Source organism: Pelophylax lessonae (assembly GCF_965119305.1).
Source record: "Pelophylax lessonae genome assembly, chromosome: 3".
Lineage (NCBI taxonomy): Eukaryota > Metazoa > Chordata > Amphibia > Anura > Ranidae > Pelophylax > Pelophylax lessonae.
In genome coordinates this window covers 612045507-612067196 of record NC_138770.1, presented here as the reverse complement: position 1 = coordinate 612067196, position 21690 = coordinate 612045507, and the positions used below count along the sequence as shown (strand labels likewise).

At 41.9% G+C, this 21690-nt stretch overlaps 1 protein-coding gene across 1 annotated transcript in view; it reads left to right on the top strand.

The window, feature by feature from the left end:
• Positions 1-21690, top strand: part of MARK1 (microtubule affinity regulating kinase 1) — a 245556-nt gene that overhangs the window by 216464 nt on the left and 7402 nt on the right. Inside the window, exons 13-17 of the mRNA XM_082249458.1 lie at positions 494-687; positions 1438-1538; positions 8849-9001; positions 11328-11582; positions 16960-17004. Coding sequence (XP_082105584.1) covers positions 494-687; positions 1438-1538; positions 8849-9001; positions 11328-11582; positions 16960-17004 — 748 coding nt within the window. The remainder of the gene's footprint in view (positions 1-493; positions 688-1437; positions 1539-8848; positions 9002-11327; positions 11583-16959; positions 17005-21690) is intronic.

Below are 21690 nucleotides of genomic sequence, written 5' to 3'. Positions count from 1 at the left end.
ATCCAATTTTTGCTGAATACCGTACAGTTATGATACAATGTTGTTTTGGATAGCCACGTTTTTTTTTCCTACACACAATTAAAGGGTAATCCTACTTTATTATTTTTTTACCTGTTACTGGAATTCTCACCTTTTTTTTTTTTTTTTTTTTTTTTTTTTTTTTTTTTTTTAGTGGTGAAATCCACTAAAAAGCATCTGAATTCAGACTGGCATTTAAACAGGCTTGGGGAGTAGAGAGGGAAAGGTTGCAATTGGGTTAACAAAAGGGGACAATAGTGACTGGCTGATCGGCGCCACCTGCAGGAACCCACAGATATTAGTCATCAGATTGGGCAACTCATCTCATGTCTGTGTTGGTACATTGAAACCCTTCAAATTAAAAATTTTACTTGCCTACTTTTTTTTTTCTTTTTTACTCCTATCTATTAGAATACTTTAGGCAATCAGATTGAGCACACATTTGAGATCTGCTATTTTTGTGTTTTATGTACAGCTGGACCGTCAATCCCACCCTCTGTGTCGTACACGAAACGTGGACAGGCGAACAGTGTTGAAAGTGAACAGAAGGAGGACTGGGATAAAAATGGCTCCCGCAAACTCAGCAATGCCACCGTGGGCTCTAAAGGAGAGGTGACAGCGAGCCCCTTAGCAGGGCCAGAGAGGAAGAAATCTGCCACTGGTGCAAGTGTAAGTATAAGGTCTGGTTCACATTGTCGGCAGGTCTATAGTCTTTCCTAATAGTGATCCACTGTGGGTCACTTTTCAGAGGCATTTGAGTGGCAGTTTGCTGGAGTACAGCCAATCCCCCGCCACCCCCCTTCCATCATTCCAATGGGGATTTTGCATCGCAACACCACCCCACAGCCACAGAACGCAGTTACACTGCAGACCCATTGACCTCAATTGGCATGTTAGGCAACTTATGTGACATGCTGAGCATCACCACCGTCATAGAAATATTTACGGCCTGGAGCAGCCACCGTGTCATTTTGTAGATGGGCGGTATGTGGGGGGGGGTAATAAAAAGGCATGTCAACCAACTGTTTTTCTGCCCTTTGCCACCTGAGTGAACTCGGCCTTAAGAAAGACTCAATATTCCTTTCATTTTTTTTTGGTTTTTTTCGAGTCCACTCATTTGTTAAGATCATCCATATCTTTTTTTATATTTTGTCACTTCTGCCTTTGCATCTACGGTTTATTTTTTTGTCTCCCCTGATGTAATAAATGACTTGTTAAAAAAAAAAAAAATACCCTAGTGTATCAGACTGACCATCAGGGTAAACAAATCTGAATGATTGCTCTGAGATACTCCAGTTTTGCTGCAGATTTAATTTGACCAGTGAATCAGCCCCATACGATTCAATGACTGGATGTGTCTGAGTGAAACGTGCAATGATGTCAGTACATTTGATCGTTTTGTTGTTTGTCCCTCTGCAGAATAGCCTGTTTCCCGGCAGTGGGATGACGAGAAGAAACACTTATGTATGTGAACGCACTACTGATAGACTCAATGCTGTACAGAATGGGAAGGACAGCAGGTACAGTAATATGTGAAAAAACGGCAATATGTATAGTTGGAATAACAGAGTAGTACATCATCTCATGTTATGGCCAAAGTCTAAAACTGCCTTTCTCAAACTTTTTAACATGGAAGAACGCATAAAGTGATATTTAAGGTTTAAATATTGTTTTAATAAAATAACAAATCTCTTATACTTACCTCCTCTGTGCAGTGGTTTTGCACAGAACAGCCCGATCCTCTTCTGGGGTCCCCCACTGACTCTCCTGGCTCCTCCTTCTTCCCCGATTGCCCTCCTAGCAAGCCGCTTGCCATGGGAGCACTCGTGCGTGCTCACTCCTGAGCCCCGCTCTGTATGTCCATAAGGCTCAGCCCCACCCCATCCTCACTGGCTGTGATTGACAGCAGCAGGAGCCAATGACTCTCGCTGCTGTTTCTTAGCCAATGAGGAGACAGAGACCCAGGAAAGCAGCTGATTTTGCGCACATCGCTGGATTGCAATTGGGCTCAGGTAAGTGTGAGGGGGAGTTGCACACATGCATACAATGCATTAAGGTAGAAAACCTTCAGCCTTTAGAATCACTTTAAAAAAATGTTCAGGTCTCAGTTGGCCCCTGCTAACAATAATTATTAATAATGTCTACACTTCATGGTGGTCAGTGGGAGAAGGGCTCCCTTTAACTGGTAGTGAGTGGAAGATGGGCCCCATTACATTGGTGGCCAGTGGGAGAAGGGCTCCCTTTAACTGGTCGTAAGTGGAAGATGGGCCCCATTACATTGGTGGCCAGTGGGAGAAGGGCTCCCTTTAACTGGTAGTGAGTGGAAGATGGGCCCCATTACATTGGTGGCCAGTGGGAAGAATGTTCCTGGAGTGGAGAAAAATGCCTCTTACTGTGTTGGTCGGGGGTAAGAATGTCCCCATTACAGATACAATAAAAGATGAGTGAGGGGAAGATACTACAATGGGGCTAGAGAGAGAAGTAAAACCTGTCAGAGGTTCCAACCCTTCCCCTACTCCAAATGGAGAAAAGTTTTGACGGGAGAAATGGATTTTAAGTCAAAACTGTGATGTCACAATCCCTTTTTAACCAATAGAAAGGCTCACAGTGCAGGGTTGGTTTGTGTCAGAGTTTTTACTCCAGAGCTGGTTAACCACTTCTGGACTGGTAGATTTTCACCCTTAATGACCAGGCCATTTTTTTGAGATTCCGCAATGCGTTATTTTACCTGACAATTGCATGGTCATACAAAGCTGTTCCCAAATAAAATTGATGTCCTTTTTTCCCTTACAAATAGAGCTTTATTTTGGTGGTATTTGATCACCTCTTTTATATTTTGTGCTATAAACCAAAAAATGCAACAATTCTGAAAAAAAAAAAAAAAAACAATATTTTTAACTTTCTGCTATACAACATTCCCAATAAAAAATTTTTTTAAATCAAACTTTTTTCATCATTTTAGGCCAATTTGTATTCTGCTACATATTTTTGGCAACAAAAATCCTAATTGGCGTATTTTGATTGGTTTGCGCAAAAGTTATCACATCTACAAACCAGGGGAAAGATTTCTGTCATATTTATTTATTTTTTTAGTAATGGCAGAGATGTGCGATTTTTAGCGGGACTGCGACATTGCGGCGGGCAGATTGGACAACTAACTCACATTTTTGACACTTTTGGGGGGCGGGGGGGGGGGGGGGGCAGTGACATTAGTACAGTAATGAGTGCTAAAATATGCACAGTTACTGCACTAATGGCACTGGCAGGGAAGGGGTTAACCCAGGGCCGATCATAGGGTTAAATGTAAGCCTAGGGGGTGTTTTCTAACTGTGGGGGGCTTATGGAATCATCACAGAGACCTATATTCCTAAATAGGAGAAACACAGGAGCTCTGTGTTGATTGCTGTGTTTACAACAGCAGACCACTGTTCTCTCTCCACGAGGAGCGATTGCAGCAGCCGGCCCCGTGGATCAGCTTCCCCGCTGGCAAATGGGTGTGCGCTGCCGGTATCGCTCCCCCGAATCGACATACAGGTATGATGATTCGCCGAAACATGCTGCTGTATATCTGCGGTGGCTGGTTGGCAAGTGGTTAATCGAATATGAGCCTACTAAGCACCCTATTTCTATTTATATAGAGTTCCTGGGGGGCTAAGAAAGAAGTTATCAGTTCTCTTCAGCTCCTTTAATCAGCTTGTGATGGAAAAAGAGTAAGTGGTGTGTTGCCTGATCAATCACTTTAAGGCTTCATGCACACTGGATGTTATCGAAACGTCAGTAGAAAGCTGTAGCTATAGAAGACGATTTTCAGCTTTTTTGCAGTTTTTTAGATTTTTTTTTTTTTTTTTTAGCAAAACAGCACTCCCATAAAACCTTATGGCTCAAAAATGCTGATAAACGCTGAATAGCCAAGTTTTTTGGCGTTTTTCAGCGTTTTAGGCTTTTTTCAGAGTTACAGCATTTTTACAACTGAAAAACTCCCCTTAAAACCCACTATTTCTGGGTTTCCTTTTTCTAGCCAGAAAACGCTCCTACCAAAAACTGCTGATAACAGTCTATATGTGTGCATGGACACATAGAATAACATGCTGGGGAGTTTATGGCTGCAGAAAAAAAAGGTCTGAAGCCAAAAACAGCCGCTGTAAAAACGTCCAGTGTGCAAACATTCGCTTAAAAAGACCATTGGGGAATAAGGGACCAATTTGATTGGCTGCTGTGGAACAGTACGAGCTGTCAGAAGGCCAGGTACATGCTCAGAGTTTTTTATAGCTAAGATGCCGTGTGTGCAGACTAGGAATTGTCTGTGGCTGGCCAATGCTACCAGTTCAATTTCAGGCTTGTGTACATGGAATGTCTTTAGAGGCTTGTTTACATTACCCTTGCTCTCTAAAGAGGGATCAGTGTTTGGATTGCTGTTCAGAGAGCATTTGACAGGCAAGTGTTGTATTGCCTCCTCACTGCCTTTTTTAACTCCTTAAACCCTGCACTGGCTCACTGCAGCTGCGTGCATTGCATGCGGTTAATCAGTGAAAGCTTGATTGGGTCACGTTTGGTGGGCAGTAGTGCCCGCCGAAGGGGACTCTAGGGTTCTTGCTGCGGTCCTGAAGCAATGCATCATGATCACAGCATATGCACACCCCTGGCTGCTCCTTCACAGCTAATGGGGGATAGAGGTTTGGGGAGGTAAAAGCTTGGCTCAACTGCAGGCTTTTTCTTCCTCCAACTGGTGGAGGTGCTGCAATATACGAAGTTTCATTTCACAGCAAAAGGCTTAATTTTGTTAGCTTTGTTGTAAACACATCTCCATAGGACCTGCTGCATCCAGAGAAACACAGCGCAAAGCAGGTCAAACATGGCCTCACAACTGTCATCCACACCACAACATTGCAGTATTTGGGAATCTGCTGAGCTGCTTTTGTTGTGCATATAATATGCAGGAAAGAAACGCCCATATGCACATAGACTTAAAATCACAACTGTCAAAACAGTAGAATCTCATAAGGCACTGTGGGCAACACAGACAGTTCTCATTTAACACACAGAAGTAAATAAGGCAGGATTAGTTGTTGCCATGGAAGGTGTTAACCTGTTCAGGCTGTGATTGGACTGTGAGAATTCCTGTGTTTTTAACATAAACCATGAAATTCTTGCGACAGCTAACATCACACACCCCGAACTGAGCCAAGCTGTCATTTAACATTCTGAAAGGAGTCTGAAAATAGCGGCAATTATGCGCTTACTCATAGATAATGACTGGTCCTCTATTAGAGGTAATCACATGCTTCTTTAATTAAGACAGATGTCAGTTTTATTCATTGGGACAAAAGGAATCATTAGTGCTTTGCTGCAAGATGTTGACAGGAAAACCGATCACCGTTATTACTAATATCCATTTTCAATGTCTTTAGATTCCTGCACGTGAAGCCTTGGCTTATCTATTTGCAGTTTGCTTTGCAATTGAAGGAAAACTGAACTTTTAACTCTGCAACCTAAACGCTTTTTTTAGCATTTCATTGAAGATTTAAGAGTTTTTTGTAAAAAAAATCTTCCTTTTATTATATGTATAAAAAGATCCCGCGCTATGGAAATCGTGGGAAGGGGGAGAAAGGCTGCAGCCTCCCTGGAATATAGCAGAAGGGATATATCAAAGGTAAAAATAAATAGGGGTGGGGAATATGGCGCTGCCAAATAAATATTGATTAATAAAACAAATGGATACAAATGTAGTCAGCGAATGGTGTATACGGTAAAATAGTCTCCTGTAAGCCCTCAGATAAATTAGTAAAGAAAGTATGCATTCAGCCAGTAATAAATAACAAGTGAAGAAATATGCCAATTAAAAAAGTATATAAATCCAATGACAAGTTATCATAAATAGATAACAGTGATATAATCATAAAGTGCTATAACTTAATGAATAGATCTCTCAATATGGTGATCAAGTGGCATAGAGTGCAGACATATATAATGGTGACTATAGTGGCTAAAAGCAGGTAAATATGCAAAAATATATATATAAAATAAATTAATGATCAAAAATTGGAGACACGGCTGTAATAATATACAATATATGCAGTAGTGAATAAAGTGATAAGTGCGGTGATGTAGTGGAGATAATTAAGTAAAAATTATTTAAGTAAAGTGCAAAGTGGACTATATAAATTAGGGATTAAAGTGAAAATGCTCATATGCACAGTGAAAATTATGCACAGTGAAAGTGATCCAATGCTCAGTGCATAAATCCTAAATCAATGTCCATAGGTGGTGGTGCTCAATCTTCATATGGCAATCCCAAAAATCTTCTTATTATAAGAGGGTGCCCGGGGTGGTTATAAGTTAGATTGCACTCACCAGAGTGCCTAACCCCACACAGGGGTATTAGGCAGGGGTATATATACGCTGTATACCACAGCGTAGAGGTGGCTGGTCCTGGGGGTCCTAGACACTGTTTCCACGTCTGTACGTCTCGGTACCAAAGGGGGTAGGGGAGTGAGCACTGTTCCACAGCATTCAGTGTATTTCCTGGTTGTTACTCCAGCAGTATTGTGTATGTAAATGAACAAGGGGGGGGACACATAGTGTGATACTGTAATATAAATTTATTTTAAATGTCACAGAAAGGTACTCACAATACGGTAGTAGGTATTGAGCATAAAAACATCCAAATAGGGGGGACCGTGTAAGCACACGCCTAAGGGTTCGTAGCTCTGGAACGCAGTGCGTTCCACGAAGGTCCCGGATCAGGAAGTGACGCAACAATTTATTATATGATATCTCTGCGCTTCATATAAAATATTCCAAAATTGTCATTATCGCGGAACTGAAAGCCTTAAAAAAAAACACTAAGTAATTGAGTAGACAGGCTGTTCTTTTGCTGAAGAGACATGCATTGTTTCCCTTGCAATAAAATAAACCTGCCTGCTCACAGTCATCCTTTAAAATTTGCTTTAAGATGTGCACGTACAGCTAAGTATACATTCCAGCACTGAGCCTGTGTGCCGGGATGACTGAACTTCCATGCATGTGCGGGAGTTACCCAACCTATGCCAGCCAATCAACTTGGACGACGATTGGCAACCAGAAAATGCCGGTGAGGCCCTCGCTGGATTTGGACTGTTGGAGCGAAGGTGAGTATTTTGGAGTTTGTCACTTTATTTCCTTTGCTAATTTTTTTTTCTCCAACTATCCGTTGCGCCCAGGCTAAGTAACAGTTGATGGAGCCAACCATGCACTGTCCCAAAATTTCATACCCAATGTTGTCCAATAAAATGAATTCATGATGCTTCTAAGTCTATAAATTGGCCTGCGCTATCACATGTAAAGAGCCACATGCTCCTCTATACCCGGAAGTCCCAGTTATTTGCTTCAGCTACCAGTGCTGAACGGAGCTGTGGGGGAGCAAAGTGACAAAGGTAAGCTTGTGGTACAAATTCATGGGTAGCACTGGAACCCTGGGGTTATACCATTGGTTTTTCAGAGGTGTTCCTATGTGGTGTCTGTTTTCTGGGCTGTCAACTTATACACACCAAAGGATTCTCACAGCGTCTTTGGTTTGTAGTTCAAATCAGTGGATCTAAGATTGAAGTGCCACACCACAAAGGAATAGTCCAGATACAAATCTGATCTAATGTAAGATCTAATAGAAGACTAATAAGGATGTCAGTGCATTTTGGGGGGCCAAACTCACCCACTTCATCGGGGCTTAAAGATAGGAAACATTAAATAAGGATTGAGTTGAGGGTACAGCATAGGTATTTTCACCAGTACAGTATTCAACACAGGATTTGTCAGCAGCTGCTTTATTTGGCTAATAAATCTCATCAGTCTTGGAAATCATGGATTGTTATTGCTGTCATTGACTCCTAGCGGTTTAATAGATGGTCCAACCTGCGCCTGTTCTATCCAAAACTTTGTACTTTAACCTGTTGCCCGCAAAAGGGCGGGTTTTAACACCCACGTGCCACACATTTGAATCGCTGGGTGACTGATGTTTGTGCTGAGAGCACTTTTACTACACACTCCCAGCACAGAGTCTGAGCTTGGTCTGGATTGAAGTGGTTATAAACCTCAGACATGAAATATGAACAAAGCATGTCTCTCTCTAATGTGTACTTGTCTCAATCTAGAGCATGAAGTTTAATTTTTGTCTGCTGCCTCATTCCCCTTCTATCAGCATGAATCATTTCTGATGAGTTTTCCTGACATCAAGAGAAAAATGGTGACAGGGTAGGGCACAGCCTTTGATTGACAGCCTCAGTGCTGTTCTTGTGTTCTATGTGAAGGGGAGTGTGTCCCTTTCCCTCCAATCAGCTCTCAGAGCTCTTCTTACGGAGTGTAACTTCAGCTGTCCGCCCCCTGCTTTTCAGAGCTGGGAGATCCTAGGTAAATTCTGCACTGCACTGAATAGATGTAGGGGAAAGATGGCTTTAGATAAACGGGTATGACTTATGTAGTAGGATTTGTTTTATCACTGTGTATAACCTGCGGCCAGTCCCTTCACTGGGTATATGTAAAGGTTTACAACCTCTTTCACTGTCAGTGGGCGGTAGGTCCAGCTCCCAGTCATGGGACCACTATGACAGCCAATCACAGTGTTTGCTGATCCTTCCTGCCCACCTAGGTATTCAGAACGCTGAGACGCCAATATTTAATTCTCCCGCAGCTTAACCATGTAAGATTGGGATGGCAACATGCACACACAAATCTGGCCAACCTCTCCACCTTCCACTTTTTGGGAATTTGGTGTTGTGTGATTTGACAGCTGAAAGTGTTGAACAAATAATATTTATAGTACATTCTGTTGAATAATTGGATTTGCCATGTTTTACAGCTTAACGGAAATGTCTGCGGGCAGCACGACTTCTGCCGGCTCTGCAGTACCCTCCACACGACCACGCCATCAGAAGTCAATGTCAGCCTCAGGACATCCAATTAAAGTCACTTTGCCTACTATCAAAGATGGTACTGAAGGGTTTCGGCCAAGGTATGGACATAGACTGTACAGCTCTGAAACCTTTTTACAGTGTCTGATATTAAAATGGATCTGTGACCCAAACGAATCCCCATGACTAGGCTCTGTGGGCGGAGTGAGGCACATTGGGGGCGTGGCCTGCTTGGAGCCTGGCCTAAAGCTGTCATACACCTTCTTATGGGATTTTGCAGAGATGTGCGATTTCCAGGACTTTTCCCCATTTTCCATTAGATGAAAATGGATCTGTTGCAGATAACTTGCTGCTTGTCCTTTTGTACAACGGGTATGAATGCAGAAAATAACAGGAATTCTTTTTTTTTTTTTTCTCACCCAGCATGTAGTGAGGTTTGCTGGCCTGACTGATCTAAATCTAGACATCTGCAGCTTTCCTTTCCTGTCCCTCTAATTGTTTTACAATGTGTCAGTGCTAATGAGGATAACTAGATGGGAGCCTGGTGATTCACAGCACTGAGCAAAACACACATCTCTGTCTAGCAATTTTAACCCTTAAGAATCTACTGAGAGATTTGTTAGATTTTTCCTATTTGACCCCTTGATGTCTAAAAGAAAAGATGTCTAAAACAATATGTAGAGTGAGATGTCTTCATTCAACTTATACTTGCTGTATGTATTGGGTTACCCTACATTTCCCATATACACAAGAGGAATTAAAGGCGAGATCACCCAGAAGTGGGAGCGGGTATCTGTCAAAAGTAGGTAATTGCTCCCCTTACCCAAAAGTTGTCAAATGTGGCACTGGGGGGGGGGGGGGGGGGGTCATGTAAGTGGAGCTTCCTCTTTTGGGTGGAGCTCCGCTTTAAGCACAAAGAAAAAAATGACACCATGCAACTACATGATGCACATTTTGAGCAGAAAAAAAAAACAAAAAAACGCAAGGTTCAGGTTGGAAGGTTTATAAAGTCTTTAAAAAAGAGCTCTACTTGTGATCAGCTAAGCCACTGGAAAACAGGGTCCCTTTGTAATAGGGATATTGTAAGGGTTAATTGAAGTCCTCTATGGGTTTTCGGTTGCACTGAGCCTACAGACAGTTCTGCTTCCTTAGTTCAGGTCCTATTTAACATACGTTAGCCCTAATACTATAGTGATTGGAAATTATTTCCTTTTTATTCATTAGGTTTCAAAACACTGGGAAGAGTTAGTACCACTTTTTGTTTGAATTCTTTATAAGCATCTTGCAGTGCTGGGCACATTGCAGTCCAGTGCAGAGAGTTAGTAAATGCGTTGTATTTCCACATTTTCAACATGTGTTGAAGCTGGAAAATCATGCTACAGAGAGCCAGGAAACGTTTCAATTTTAATCAGACATATACAGTCTTGCAAGAAGATATACATTTTCACATAAAATACAACATAGAGGTCAATGTGTATGTGGGTGCTTGAGCATGCGTGTCGTGGGATGTGCCCAAAAGACCATATGAACAGTTGCCAGGTAAAAAAACAAACATAACCGCAGCCACTACCAGGCAGAAGTAGTACTCTGTCATGAGTACTACTTCTGCCTGGTAGTACTCTGATATGAGTAATAGTAAGGGGTAACTGGGATAGTGGGAAGAGGAGAAAAAAAGGTGGGGGGGGGTGTTGGTGGAAAGGGCAAATGGAAAGGAAGGAGAGGGGGGGGGGGTCATTCTCTGGCGGTGTCTCCAATTTGGCCCCCGAAGGCACACACGCCCTCAGCCTAATGCTTAGGACCACTCAGGGACAGAGTAAGACATCACCTGAAGATAATTATCGGTGCAGGTAAAGTATCTCAATGGTCTCCACTTTTCTCTAAATGCTTCCTCAGTGTTGTGGAGAGTAGCAGTTAGTGTTACTAAACCCACAACAGTAAAAATCAGGCTGTATATGCAGTAAAACATGCTTGGTATACTCACTCTGCTTTAAGAACGTTTCCTCCCCCCTCCTCCTAACAATCTTACATACCCTGTTTTTACCGCTGTACCCTTTTTTTTTTTTTTAATTCCAGTCACTTGATCCTGGAGCTTCGGCTTTCCTGTGTAAGGGAGCGCTCGACAACGTCTGAGTTGGGCCATAGGCTCTTATGGCCCAGCCGTTGTCAGTGCTCCCTCCTCCCCCCCCTAACCCCCACAGCAGCCGCTCACTGGCAAAGGGAAGCCAGTGCTGCAGGATCACATGACCGGACCGGCACAGATTAAAAGTAGGTAAGTACACAGATCTTTTTTATGTAGGACAGGTAGGAAGAGGGGAAAGGAATGTTTTTTGGATTAGTTATGTTTAGGCTTTTCCACTCTTAAGTAAGAGCCATACATAGTATGTCTTTCGCAGAATCAAAGGAATGAAAAATTATTTCTTTACACAGCACCGCGAACCAGAGAGTTCCGGCCACCTCCCCCTCCGCTCACAGTATTAGTACTGCTACCCCGGACCGGACACGCTTTCCTCGCGGAAGCAGCAGCCGGAGCACCTTCCATGGAGAGCAGCTCAGGGATCGTCGCACTGCTACTTATAACGGACCGCCGGCGTCCCCAGCCCACGAGACCACCCAATTCTCTCATAGCAGGAGAGGCACATCAACTGGTATTATCAGCAAGATTACCTCCAAGTTTGTACGAAGGTAAGTTGCTTATATGTCCTTATGTGTATGAAGGGGTATAAGATGATCAGTTTCTTAGGGAAATGCATACAAAGGCTTGATTAACGTAACTGTTGTCAACAGCATGATGAACACTGGTTACTTGTTTATTTAAAGACATTAATACTTTGCCTATTCAGGCCAAAGTGACAGGTTGTGCGGACAGCTTACCCCCGACCCACTTATACCCGCTGCCTTCAAGCACCACTGCCATTTTTGAGCTGGGAGACAAACCCTGTGTTAGCTTTGTGTTTGATGTTGGAACTTACACAAGGTTGATCACGTAGTCCCCATTATATGATTATGTTTGCGCCTGCTGATTGGCCATTTAGCCTGAGCACCGCATCCTGGCAAAAAGTCACTCCCATACTCTCAAAATATGCAAGGACTCTGATTTAGCAGCAAAGAAAAGCTGTGTAGGGGGTGTCACTTTGCCGCGAATAGTAGTGACAAAGTCTCTTTAAGTCAGCTAAATGAACTTGCCTAATATTCAACACAATATTTAGATTACTGATGATCTCCTCCTACATTTTATTCTTAATCTTAATTTTAATCTGTATACCACTTGAAAAAAAAACAAAAAACACTGACCATTAATATTGTGTTAAAGCCTTTTACTATATACGAAGCAGGTTTCCTCCGCAGTCTGTGGACACATCAAAGCCATCACAGATGCCTAGGGACAGGTTCCCTTTAATAAAGATGTTTATCATGTCTTATTGAGGCTGATTTATGAGAAACGCACATAAATGTTACTTTTAACCAACTGAATGGGTATGGGTAACCCCTGCTGTTTTCATAAATTAGCTACAGCGCTTTGTCATGCATAATTAACTGAGGTACTCCATTTCTTGATACTATTCAAAACTGAGCGCGGGTGCAGCTCCATTTATCATTTTGTATATTTCTAATACTTCAGGTATAGCCATAGGTTTGCAGCCAGTTTTTCCTTGTAACTGTGCACACTGATGACTGAAAATGGGAATGTGGTTTCAAATTAAGGGCACTGCTTTTACAATGTCACTTGATAGTGAAGCTGGTCTAAAAAATGAGCTCTGCACAATGATTGTAGACAACCCGAGCTCAACAACCTACTAACTCTCTGAAGTGAGAGTGTTTGCTTCCATTGGGGTTGGATGCATGCACACTGTATTGTCAATAGTATTGGGACGCCTGCCTTTACACGCACATGAACTTTAATGGCATCCCAGTCTTAGTCCATAGGGATCAATATTGAATTGGCCCACCCTTAGCAGCTAAGTTAAGTGGGGTACACGCTATAAGAAAATCGGGTGAACGATCGTTCAATTTTCCTTGTTGTTTCACAGCACTTCGGAACCGATGAACGAACATTCGTACGAAAATTCTCGTACGACAAAGGCTTTTTTTTTTGTTGTTTATTTCTGATCATGCGCAGTCTTTCTTTTCTGATTTTTCTTGTACAAAAAGCGTACGAAAACGGTACACATTAAATGAGAATCATTCGTTTTTTCCCATACGAGAAAAATTTTGGAGATTGTCCCTTCGAGAATTTTCGAACGAAAATTCTGAATCGGCTGTAGAAACTTGTTTACACACTATACAGAAATCGTACGAAAATTCTTTAGACGAAAAGGTTCGCCCAATTTTCTTATAGTGTCTACGAGCCTTAAGACTGGGCTGCCATTAAAGTTCATGTGCGTGTAAAGGCAGGCATCCCAATACTTTTGACAAAATAGCGTGCATAAAAATGGACCAAGTGTAAGCCAAGTGTATACAGAGGTCTCTTAGTTTGTAAATGCCATAATAACATCACCTTTGACAAACTGTAGCACTAAAAAGCATCCGTTGGCTTTTCTAAAGCACCCTTAAAGCTGTGCTCCAAGCAGGTCGAAAAAGACAAAAATTGATAGAGCTAGATATTCATAAATCCTGCGAGTTCCTGCGAGGAATCAAGAGTGAAGATCTTTCAATCATCCTGGGGGCCATAAACGTCCCTTGGGGGCTTCCTCTCAGAGAAGACCAGTTGTCCCAAGGGCTGATCTACCATCCTGCTTTAGTCGCTGGTTTTAATGGCTTAGCAATTGAAAGCCAGGTACGGAGGGCAAGAGGTTTGTCTGGATCAGTGATCCCTACTATGGTGAAGGCGAGGAAGTCGTCTTCCAGCAATATATAGCATTGTACGTGGAAAGCGTACATTTCTTGGTATGAGTCGATTGGCGCTCTTTCTTGATCTTTTTCTGTGGCTCGGATCTTAACCTTTCTTCAAAGGGGCATTGATCAGAAGTTGGCTTTGATTGAGTACCATCAAGGGCCAGGTGTCTGCCCTTGCAATCTTTTTTCAGTGACCCCCTAGCCACACACTCTTTAGCTTGTACCTTAATTCAGGGGTTTGACATGTTGTGGCTTCACCTGTATGGTCTCTTTTGCCGCCATTGGATTTAATCTTAGTGCTTTCGGTTCTCCAGAAACCTCCATTTGAGAATATTCAGGGATTGCCTTGTCTACGTTATCCCAGAAGGTGACATTCTTGGTGGCTATTACCTCGGCCTGCAGGGTATCCGAATTGGCGGCATTATCCCTGTCGCAGTCCCTATTTGGTGGTCCATAGGGATAAAGTGGTTCTACGTCCCTGTCCATCATTCCTGCCCAAAGTTGTCTCTGACTTCCTTTTGAATGAATACATTGTGTTGCCTTCCTTGTGTCCCAAGCTGGCTCATCCCAAGGAATTTGCTATGCATACCTTGGATGTATATGTAGGAATTCCCAAACTAGATGAGAAAAATATAGCGCTAGCTGATGTATGCAGGAAACTAAGGGAGTTGGTATACAATATATCTAAAATTTCTAAAACCATAAAATGGGCTGCGCCCCTAAGACATATATATATATATATATATATATATATATATATATATATATATATATATATATATATATATATATATATTTTTTTTTTTTTTTTTTAAATAATATAATTAATGTGCCAAAATCAAGTCCAACAATTCACTGTGATAATAAAGTGCGAAGTGATATTTAAAATAGTTCACAGGTGACTCATTAGTGAATACTCCAAAAAAGCCAAGTAAAGTGCTGGTGCTTGGTGCTGGTTCCTCCAATGGGACAAGATGCCCGATCATGCAGATATTGGGGATAAGGTGTAAACTCACCAGATAAGGTGGGTCTCTACTACCTTACGGCAAAGAGACCAGTGGAGCTTTGGTGACCCTCCAGGTCTGAATAGTGGCAACTGCTGGGCTCCTCTCCCTCTCAGCCGTAGTGCCCCAAATGGGGTGTGCGGGTTCCGTACGGTTCCTCCGGATATGTTTATAGGGAAAAGAAGGAAGGCTCCGGATGGTGCAGTACCATTAAATCAAGTTTATTGTATAAAATTTGCTGACAAAAGCTGGTATAGATTAAAAAAACGCTGTGCAATACACTCTAATAAAAAAGAAAAAAAAAAAGAAAAAAATAACCGCGCTAAAGTGAATATTGTAAAGAGCAGCGACTTCAAGTGCGACCACACCCTCAAATAATGTATAGAAAAATAAGCCGCGCTGCGTGAAGTGGGTAAACAAAAATTAATGTCCAAACAAAAATCAATGTCCCATATAACAACTTGATTGACGCTGAAGGCATAGATCACACTCCAAAGTCTCTGTAGGAAATGTGCTTACCGGATAGCCACTAAAAGTCTGCAAAATTCATATGCCGAGATATAGTCACAGATGCGGGAGATGGAGGTTGTCAGAGTCCTCAGCGAATATTGTGAATGATATGCAAAAGAAAAAAACTTACATAGTGTGATACCGTAATGTAAATATCCACCACCAATAGGGAATCCCTATCAATCGTGCAGCAGCTCACCAAATGAATAATGAGTATAGCGTGAATAGCCCAGTGTAAAGAGAGAAACGTGGAACAAACCACCACCAATTGTGAAGCCTCTTACCAAAAATAGAGTCAAATGAGCAAATAAGTAAATCCAGATCGCCAAGAAACCAGAAACGTCACTCAAAAGCCCTGTTGGCCTCTTACCAGATGACAAATATTCCAAGCAGTAGATCTAATAACGCTTTCCCATCATACGTGAAGCTCCGGGACCAACATCATCAATGGTGTTAACTATGAACTCAGTACCAAGATATAGCCCGAGTGAAAGAAAAACGCCAATATGTCCGGCTCACAGCTTTAGGGCGGAATTGTTCAATTGAACAATTCCGCCCTAAAGCTGTGAGCCGGACATATTGGCGTTTTTCTTTCACTCGGGCTATATCTTGGTACTGAGTTCATAGTTAACACCATTGATGATGTTGGTCCCGGAGCTTCACGTATGATGGGAAAGCGTTATTAGATCTACTGCTTGGAATATTTGTCATCTGGTAAGAGGCCAACAGGGCTTTTGAGTGACGTTTCTGGTTTCTTGGCGATCTGGATTTACTTATTTGCTCATTTGACTCTATTTTTGGTAAGAGGCTTCACAATTGGTGGTGGTTTGTTCCACGTTTCTCTCTTTACACTGGGCTATTCACGCTATACTCATTATTCATTTGGTGAGCTGCTGCACGATTGATAGGGATTCCCTATTGGTGGTGGATATTTACATTACGGTATCACACTATGTAAGTTTTTTTCTTTTGCATATCATTCACAATATTCGCTGAGGACTCTGACAACCTCCATCTCCCGGATCTGTGACTATATCTCGGCATATGAATTTTGCAGACTTTTAGTGGCTATCTGGTAAGCACATTTCCTACAGAGACTTTGGAGTGTGATCTATGCCTTCAGCGTCAATCAAGTTGTTATATGGGACATTGATTTTTGTTTGGACAATACACTCTAATGGATGTCTGTAGCGTGGAGAGCGGTTTGCGTTCCAGGCTAGCTTCCGGGTTTGATGGCGTGCGTTCCACCTGACGCGCGTTTCGTCAGAGCGTAGTGACGTCTTCAGAGTTCATCAACCACCCAGTTGGACAAAGCACCCACCTCTCTATGGAGTTCTGATACTTCTAATAATGCTTGCTACTAAACTGATTACCTAGAGCAGAGAGGGGGGGGGGGGGGTTTATATACCAAGCTGAGGACAGCCCATGGGCGTAGTCAAGTGTTTTTTGTTCTCCCTAGTCCTACTCCTGGAGGAGGCAATATAACCCAGTAGTTATGATTTATGGAGCGCTGTGTCCATCCATGAACTCAGAGAAATGGATTTTATGGTAAGTACAAAAATCCCATTTTGTCCTGATCAAGTGTGAACAATTATAAGGAATCACTGGCTGCAAACTGGGAGTCTCTCTCTAGCTGGCTCCTTCATCATATAATGTGTATTGATTCATGTCTGTGGCTTGTCATTGAATCTGAACCTTGACTTTGTTTTGAGGGATCCAAGTGAAGGTGAAGCGAGTGGCAGGACAGACCCCTCAAGGTGAGGAGCCGATACATTACCCTCCAGGCTGCTCTTCTGCAGTGTCTTGTCTTGTTTTCCTCTCTTTTCAGTGTGCGCATCTATCGCTATCACAACATGGCCCGGCTTCTGTTTAACTTCTTCTGATTTATTTTCAGCTGTAAAGGTGCAATTCCTGCCAGGTCATAGATCAGGGTTTAGATGCTTTGTGGCTCTTTAGGCATGGTATAACTAAAGTATTTATTTATTTATTTTATCACATGGAAAGCTGAGAATGATTTCTTAAAGCTGAATTCCAGGAATGAAGAAAAAAAATGAAGGCACACTATAACTTAAAGTAGAAGTACAGCCAAAGCTTATTTGGGGTTGGGGACAGAGAGAGCTGAGCGATCAGCGGTGTTTGATCGCTCAGTTCTCAGCCTTAGAGCCGTGGAGGAACAGTGCAGCATCGGATAAATGCTGCATCCACCTAGGTAAGTATGATTTAAAAAAAAAAAAAAAAAAAAAACAATACTTCTCTTTTAAGTCCAGTGAGGTGGGATTAGTTTTGTTATTTATATCTGACAGCTTTATAGTAGTTCCGGAAGACCGATATTGCTGTAGTTCTGGGTGCTGGACACTGATCCTTCTGCGCTATGCATTTTTAAACAGGAGAGTCGCTGCAGCAGCTATGCCAACCCATCCCCTCCTCCTCCCAGTCACACATAAGCCTTGGTATTGTGTACACATTTACAAAATGCAAAGGCTTCTGTGAATGGGCAGCAGAGCTGAGCAGCAGGCATAGCTGCTCTGTGGGCTTCTTTCTGATCCTGTGGTGTCTCTCCGCAAGAACAATAAACCTGTTAAATGTAAAAAAACAGAAATAAGCCCAGGAGATGTCACGCAGCTCCTTGGACTTAACTCATCGTGTGCCTGCACTTTTTTTCAAAGCGGCTGAATCCAACTTTAAGCAAGATGGAAAAATATGAAAGTCGTCTTCCCTTTGCCTCATGGCATCCTAAACCGTTATGTCAAAGCAAAAAAAAAAAGAGTGCAGTACGACTCTACAGTACATGTTCATTTCCCCATGTTTTAGTCCCTGGCAGTACAGAAAAATATCTGCTGATTTGCCAGAAAGGCTCTTTCATCCTGTTGTGTGCTGACAACACACAGCCCTTTTTTCAGATGTGCCCATTGTCTTTTGCTAAACTACTCAACCACCCTTGCTTTCAAATCTCCACAATAAAAAGGCTACTCATGCTGAAGTTCAAGATAAGAACTAGAATACAGAACACAGGAAGTGTGCCCTGGTTTCAGGACAGCTTTGAATTTATGACAAGATCATAAGTGTCTCCCGTCTATGGGACCTACTTCACTTCTGGTCGGGAGACACAGAGATGAGTCCCATTGACTTCTAAATAGTCAAAGGGCATGTAGTGCGAGATGTAAGAAATCCCTGGTGGCCATGGTTGCTGGATCGATGCAAGTGTGCTTCTACAGAAAGAGGGGGGGTTGTTAGGTCACCTTGAAGGGACAAATGGGATAAGTGCATTTATTTTATAAATCTTTTCCCTACCCCCTTCATTGAAAGTCACATACCTAAATTACTCCCTTTACCCCTTCTCCTGAGATCTTTACCCTTTTACGGGAAGTGGATAAAATAATGGGTCTTCTGTCAGATACAACAAAGTAATAAACTTTGCTATGGGGGGCTCAGAAAAGCAAAACATGTTAGTTACTTACAGGCTGCATCAAAGGTTGTTTTTGATTTGGCTCTGTTACTTTTTAAAGCTGAACTGCAGGGAAAAATAAAACCCATGTTGGACCATTTGCTGTGTTATAATAAATTGCCTCTATGGATGTTTGTTGCATGTTTGACTGCTACTCTTCTCGGTAAAAAGCGCAGTGTGTCCAGCACTGATACGTGCAGTACTTGGATCGTAGCAGGTCACTCGTACTCCGCTTTTATTCAGAAAATGCCTTATATTTTCACTGAATGCAAGGTTTTCTGTGATTGGAGGAAGGGTGGGTGGTCATCATGATCCCCCCCTTCTTGGCAGCAACCAAACGGGGAAAAGGCACCAATAGAGGTCGTTTAATTTTACACTGCAAATGGCTCAAAATTTGTGTACAGCTTTAAGCCCCTTTCACACAGGTTGGATTCTGTGCGGAATCTATTCTGATCAGCAGGAGATCAGCTCACCGATCCCTTGCTGATTGGAGCAGAGCTGGTGGATGACCGCTCCGTTTCTGAGCCCGCTCTGGTCTACAGGCTGCCAGGAGTGAACAGCCTCTACCTCCCCACCTGTCCATTTACACCCCACTGCCCTCCGATCCCATTCAGCTAAACAGAACCAGATTCAGTTTTTTTTTTCAGCAGACCAGACCCGGAGGTAGTCAGATGTAAACGAACACAAGTCCGTCTACACCCACCTGTCTATAGGGATGCATGGACCATCCAATTAGGTCTGCCTGGAAAACTGACCGACAGACTGGATTGGATCACCCACGTGAAAGTAGCCCAAGTAAAGCCCTTTCAATATACAATATACGTTTGAGAGAACTTTCTACTGTGTGGCCAAATACTTTTTGTTTTTTTATGTTTCACTGAGGGAGCCACAGGTCAAAATAAAGGCATCAGCTGTGTTTTTGTAGGGTACGGGATTGCACCTTTAGGAACAGAATTTGTGTTCTATGCATAATAAATTTTTCCATAACACAAATTCCTTCTCAGTCTATTTTGCTATCTATGGCTGTTACGGGACCCGCGATACCTAAACACAACCCCATGTGCAGGAATTGTATTCCGAAATTTCAAGTCTGAATATCAGACTCTGCTAATGAATTAACAAAACAAACATCATATGTATACAGTATACTTAATATTACATCCTAAAATTTGATCTGGAGATGTTTTTAGGTGTCACGTCCCATGTAATTATAAATGTATTAATTCTTACTGCAAGTGCCTACAAGTGACTTAATTTTGCTGCCTGTGTTGTAAAACTGAATCTGTCGCTGTGTATTTTGTATGATCAGGACCAGAAAATGTTAGTGTGATGTTTTCATTTATTATTTTTATCTTACCTGCTTTATGGCATGAATGAAAAATGGCATATTCTGGTCCTGGAAGTGGTTTATTATTGTTGATATTCTGTCCTGCAGTTAACTAATCATACTTTGCTTAAACAGTTGCTTTTGTTGTTTTTTTTGTCATGGGAAGTATATAATTATCAGTTTTTTAAAATTTATTTAGTATTTTTTTTGTCCATTTTGTTTATGTGAAAAATGATATCATGGAAGCTGTAACTTTGCACTGACATATTCAGTGCATGAAAGTCTTTTAGCTTGTTTTTGTATGATGCAAAGTGGATAATATTCTAACCAATGTATCACTATAGCATGCCTAAAGTTACTATGCCCTCTGCTTTATATAAAACGGAATGTTCTGACTAATAGCAGTAAGGAAAAGGTGCCTGTTATTACCCTGCTTCTCCAGGAAAAACCTGTTTTCCCTCTCTGGGTCTGAGATTACTTTTTTTTTGCCGTGGCTTTGGAGTTGATTTACGGAAAAAAATTGGTGCGAAATCTGGTGCAGCTGTGCATAGAAACCAGCTTCCAGGTTTTATTGTCAAAGCTTAATTGAACAAGGTGAAGATAGAAGCGGATTGGTTACCATTTACAGCTACACCAGATTTTGCGCTCTCCAGAATTGGTAAATCGACCCCTTTGTGCCTTGGAGTATGCCTGTCCAAAGGTCCCTTGTTAAGTGTGAGCACATTACTGGCTGGCAAGTCACTCTCATCAGGCAAGACGCTGGTGAGTGGGCATGCTTATACTCCAGCATGAGAAATTGATGCCTACAATCATGTGAAAAAGTAAGTACACTCTATGAAAATTGTTACTTTTTCAATAGATTTGAAAAGGCAAACAAGAATTTTTTATTCACATGGTGCCTACAGATAGTCGATATACCTAAATGGCATGTAAAATTGACATGGTGTATTCATTCCTTTAATCTAAATGAACAAAATTGCTGATGTATCCTATGGAAAATAAGTACAGCACTTACAATTAATGAAATTGGAATTTAATGTTCCAGGTTAGGTGTCAGTGATTTGAACCTCCTAGTGAGTATGTCTTATTAAAAGAGAAGTATGGGGTTTAATAAATAAAAAATAAATTATATTCAACTAGGTGGATTTAGCATTGATCCGATACTGCATCTGTCCCCTGCCGCCTCTGCCCTAAGAACTGAGCAATCAAACACTGCTGGTCGCTCAGTTATCCCCTACACGCTCTGAGCAGAGAGCATCTACGGTCATTCACCGGCTATCTGCTCCTAAGCTTTGGTCATACTTCTTCTTTAAAACCTCAGACAACTAGGATCTGGTGTTCTCTTTGTTATTAACATGTGTGCTGTCCGTGCCCAGATCAATAGAGCTCTCTACGGACTTTAGAAAGAAAGTTGTGGATAAGTATGAATCTGGCAAGGGACATAAAAAGATCACCAAATTACCTAAAATCAATCATAAGATAAATCTACAAGTGGTATAGATTTGAAACGCCTGCTAACTTGTTCAGGACTGGAATACCCTGCAAATTCATCCCAATAGCTAATATTTGATGCTCAAAGAAGTCTCCAAGAACCCCAAAATGTAATTGTGTTAAGTCCAGGTAACTCTTACAACAACTGGGGCTCAAGGTGCATGCATCTACAATCAGAAA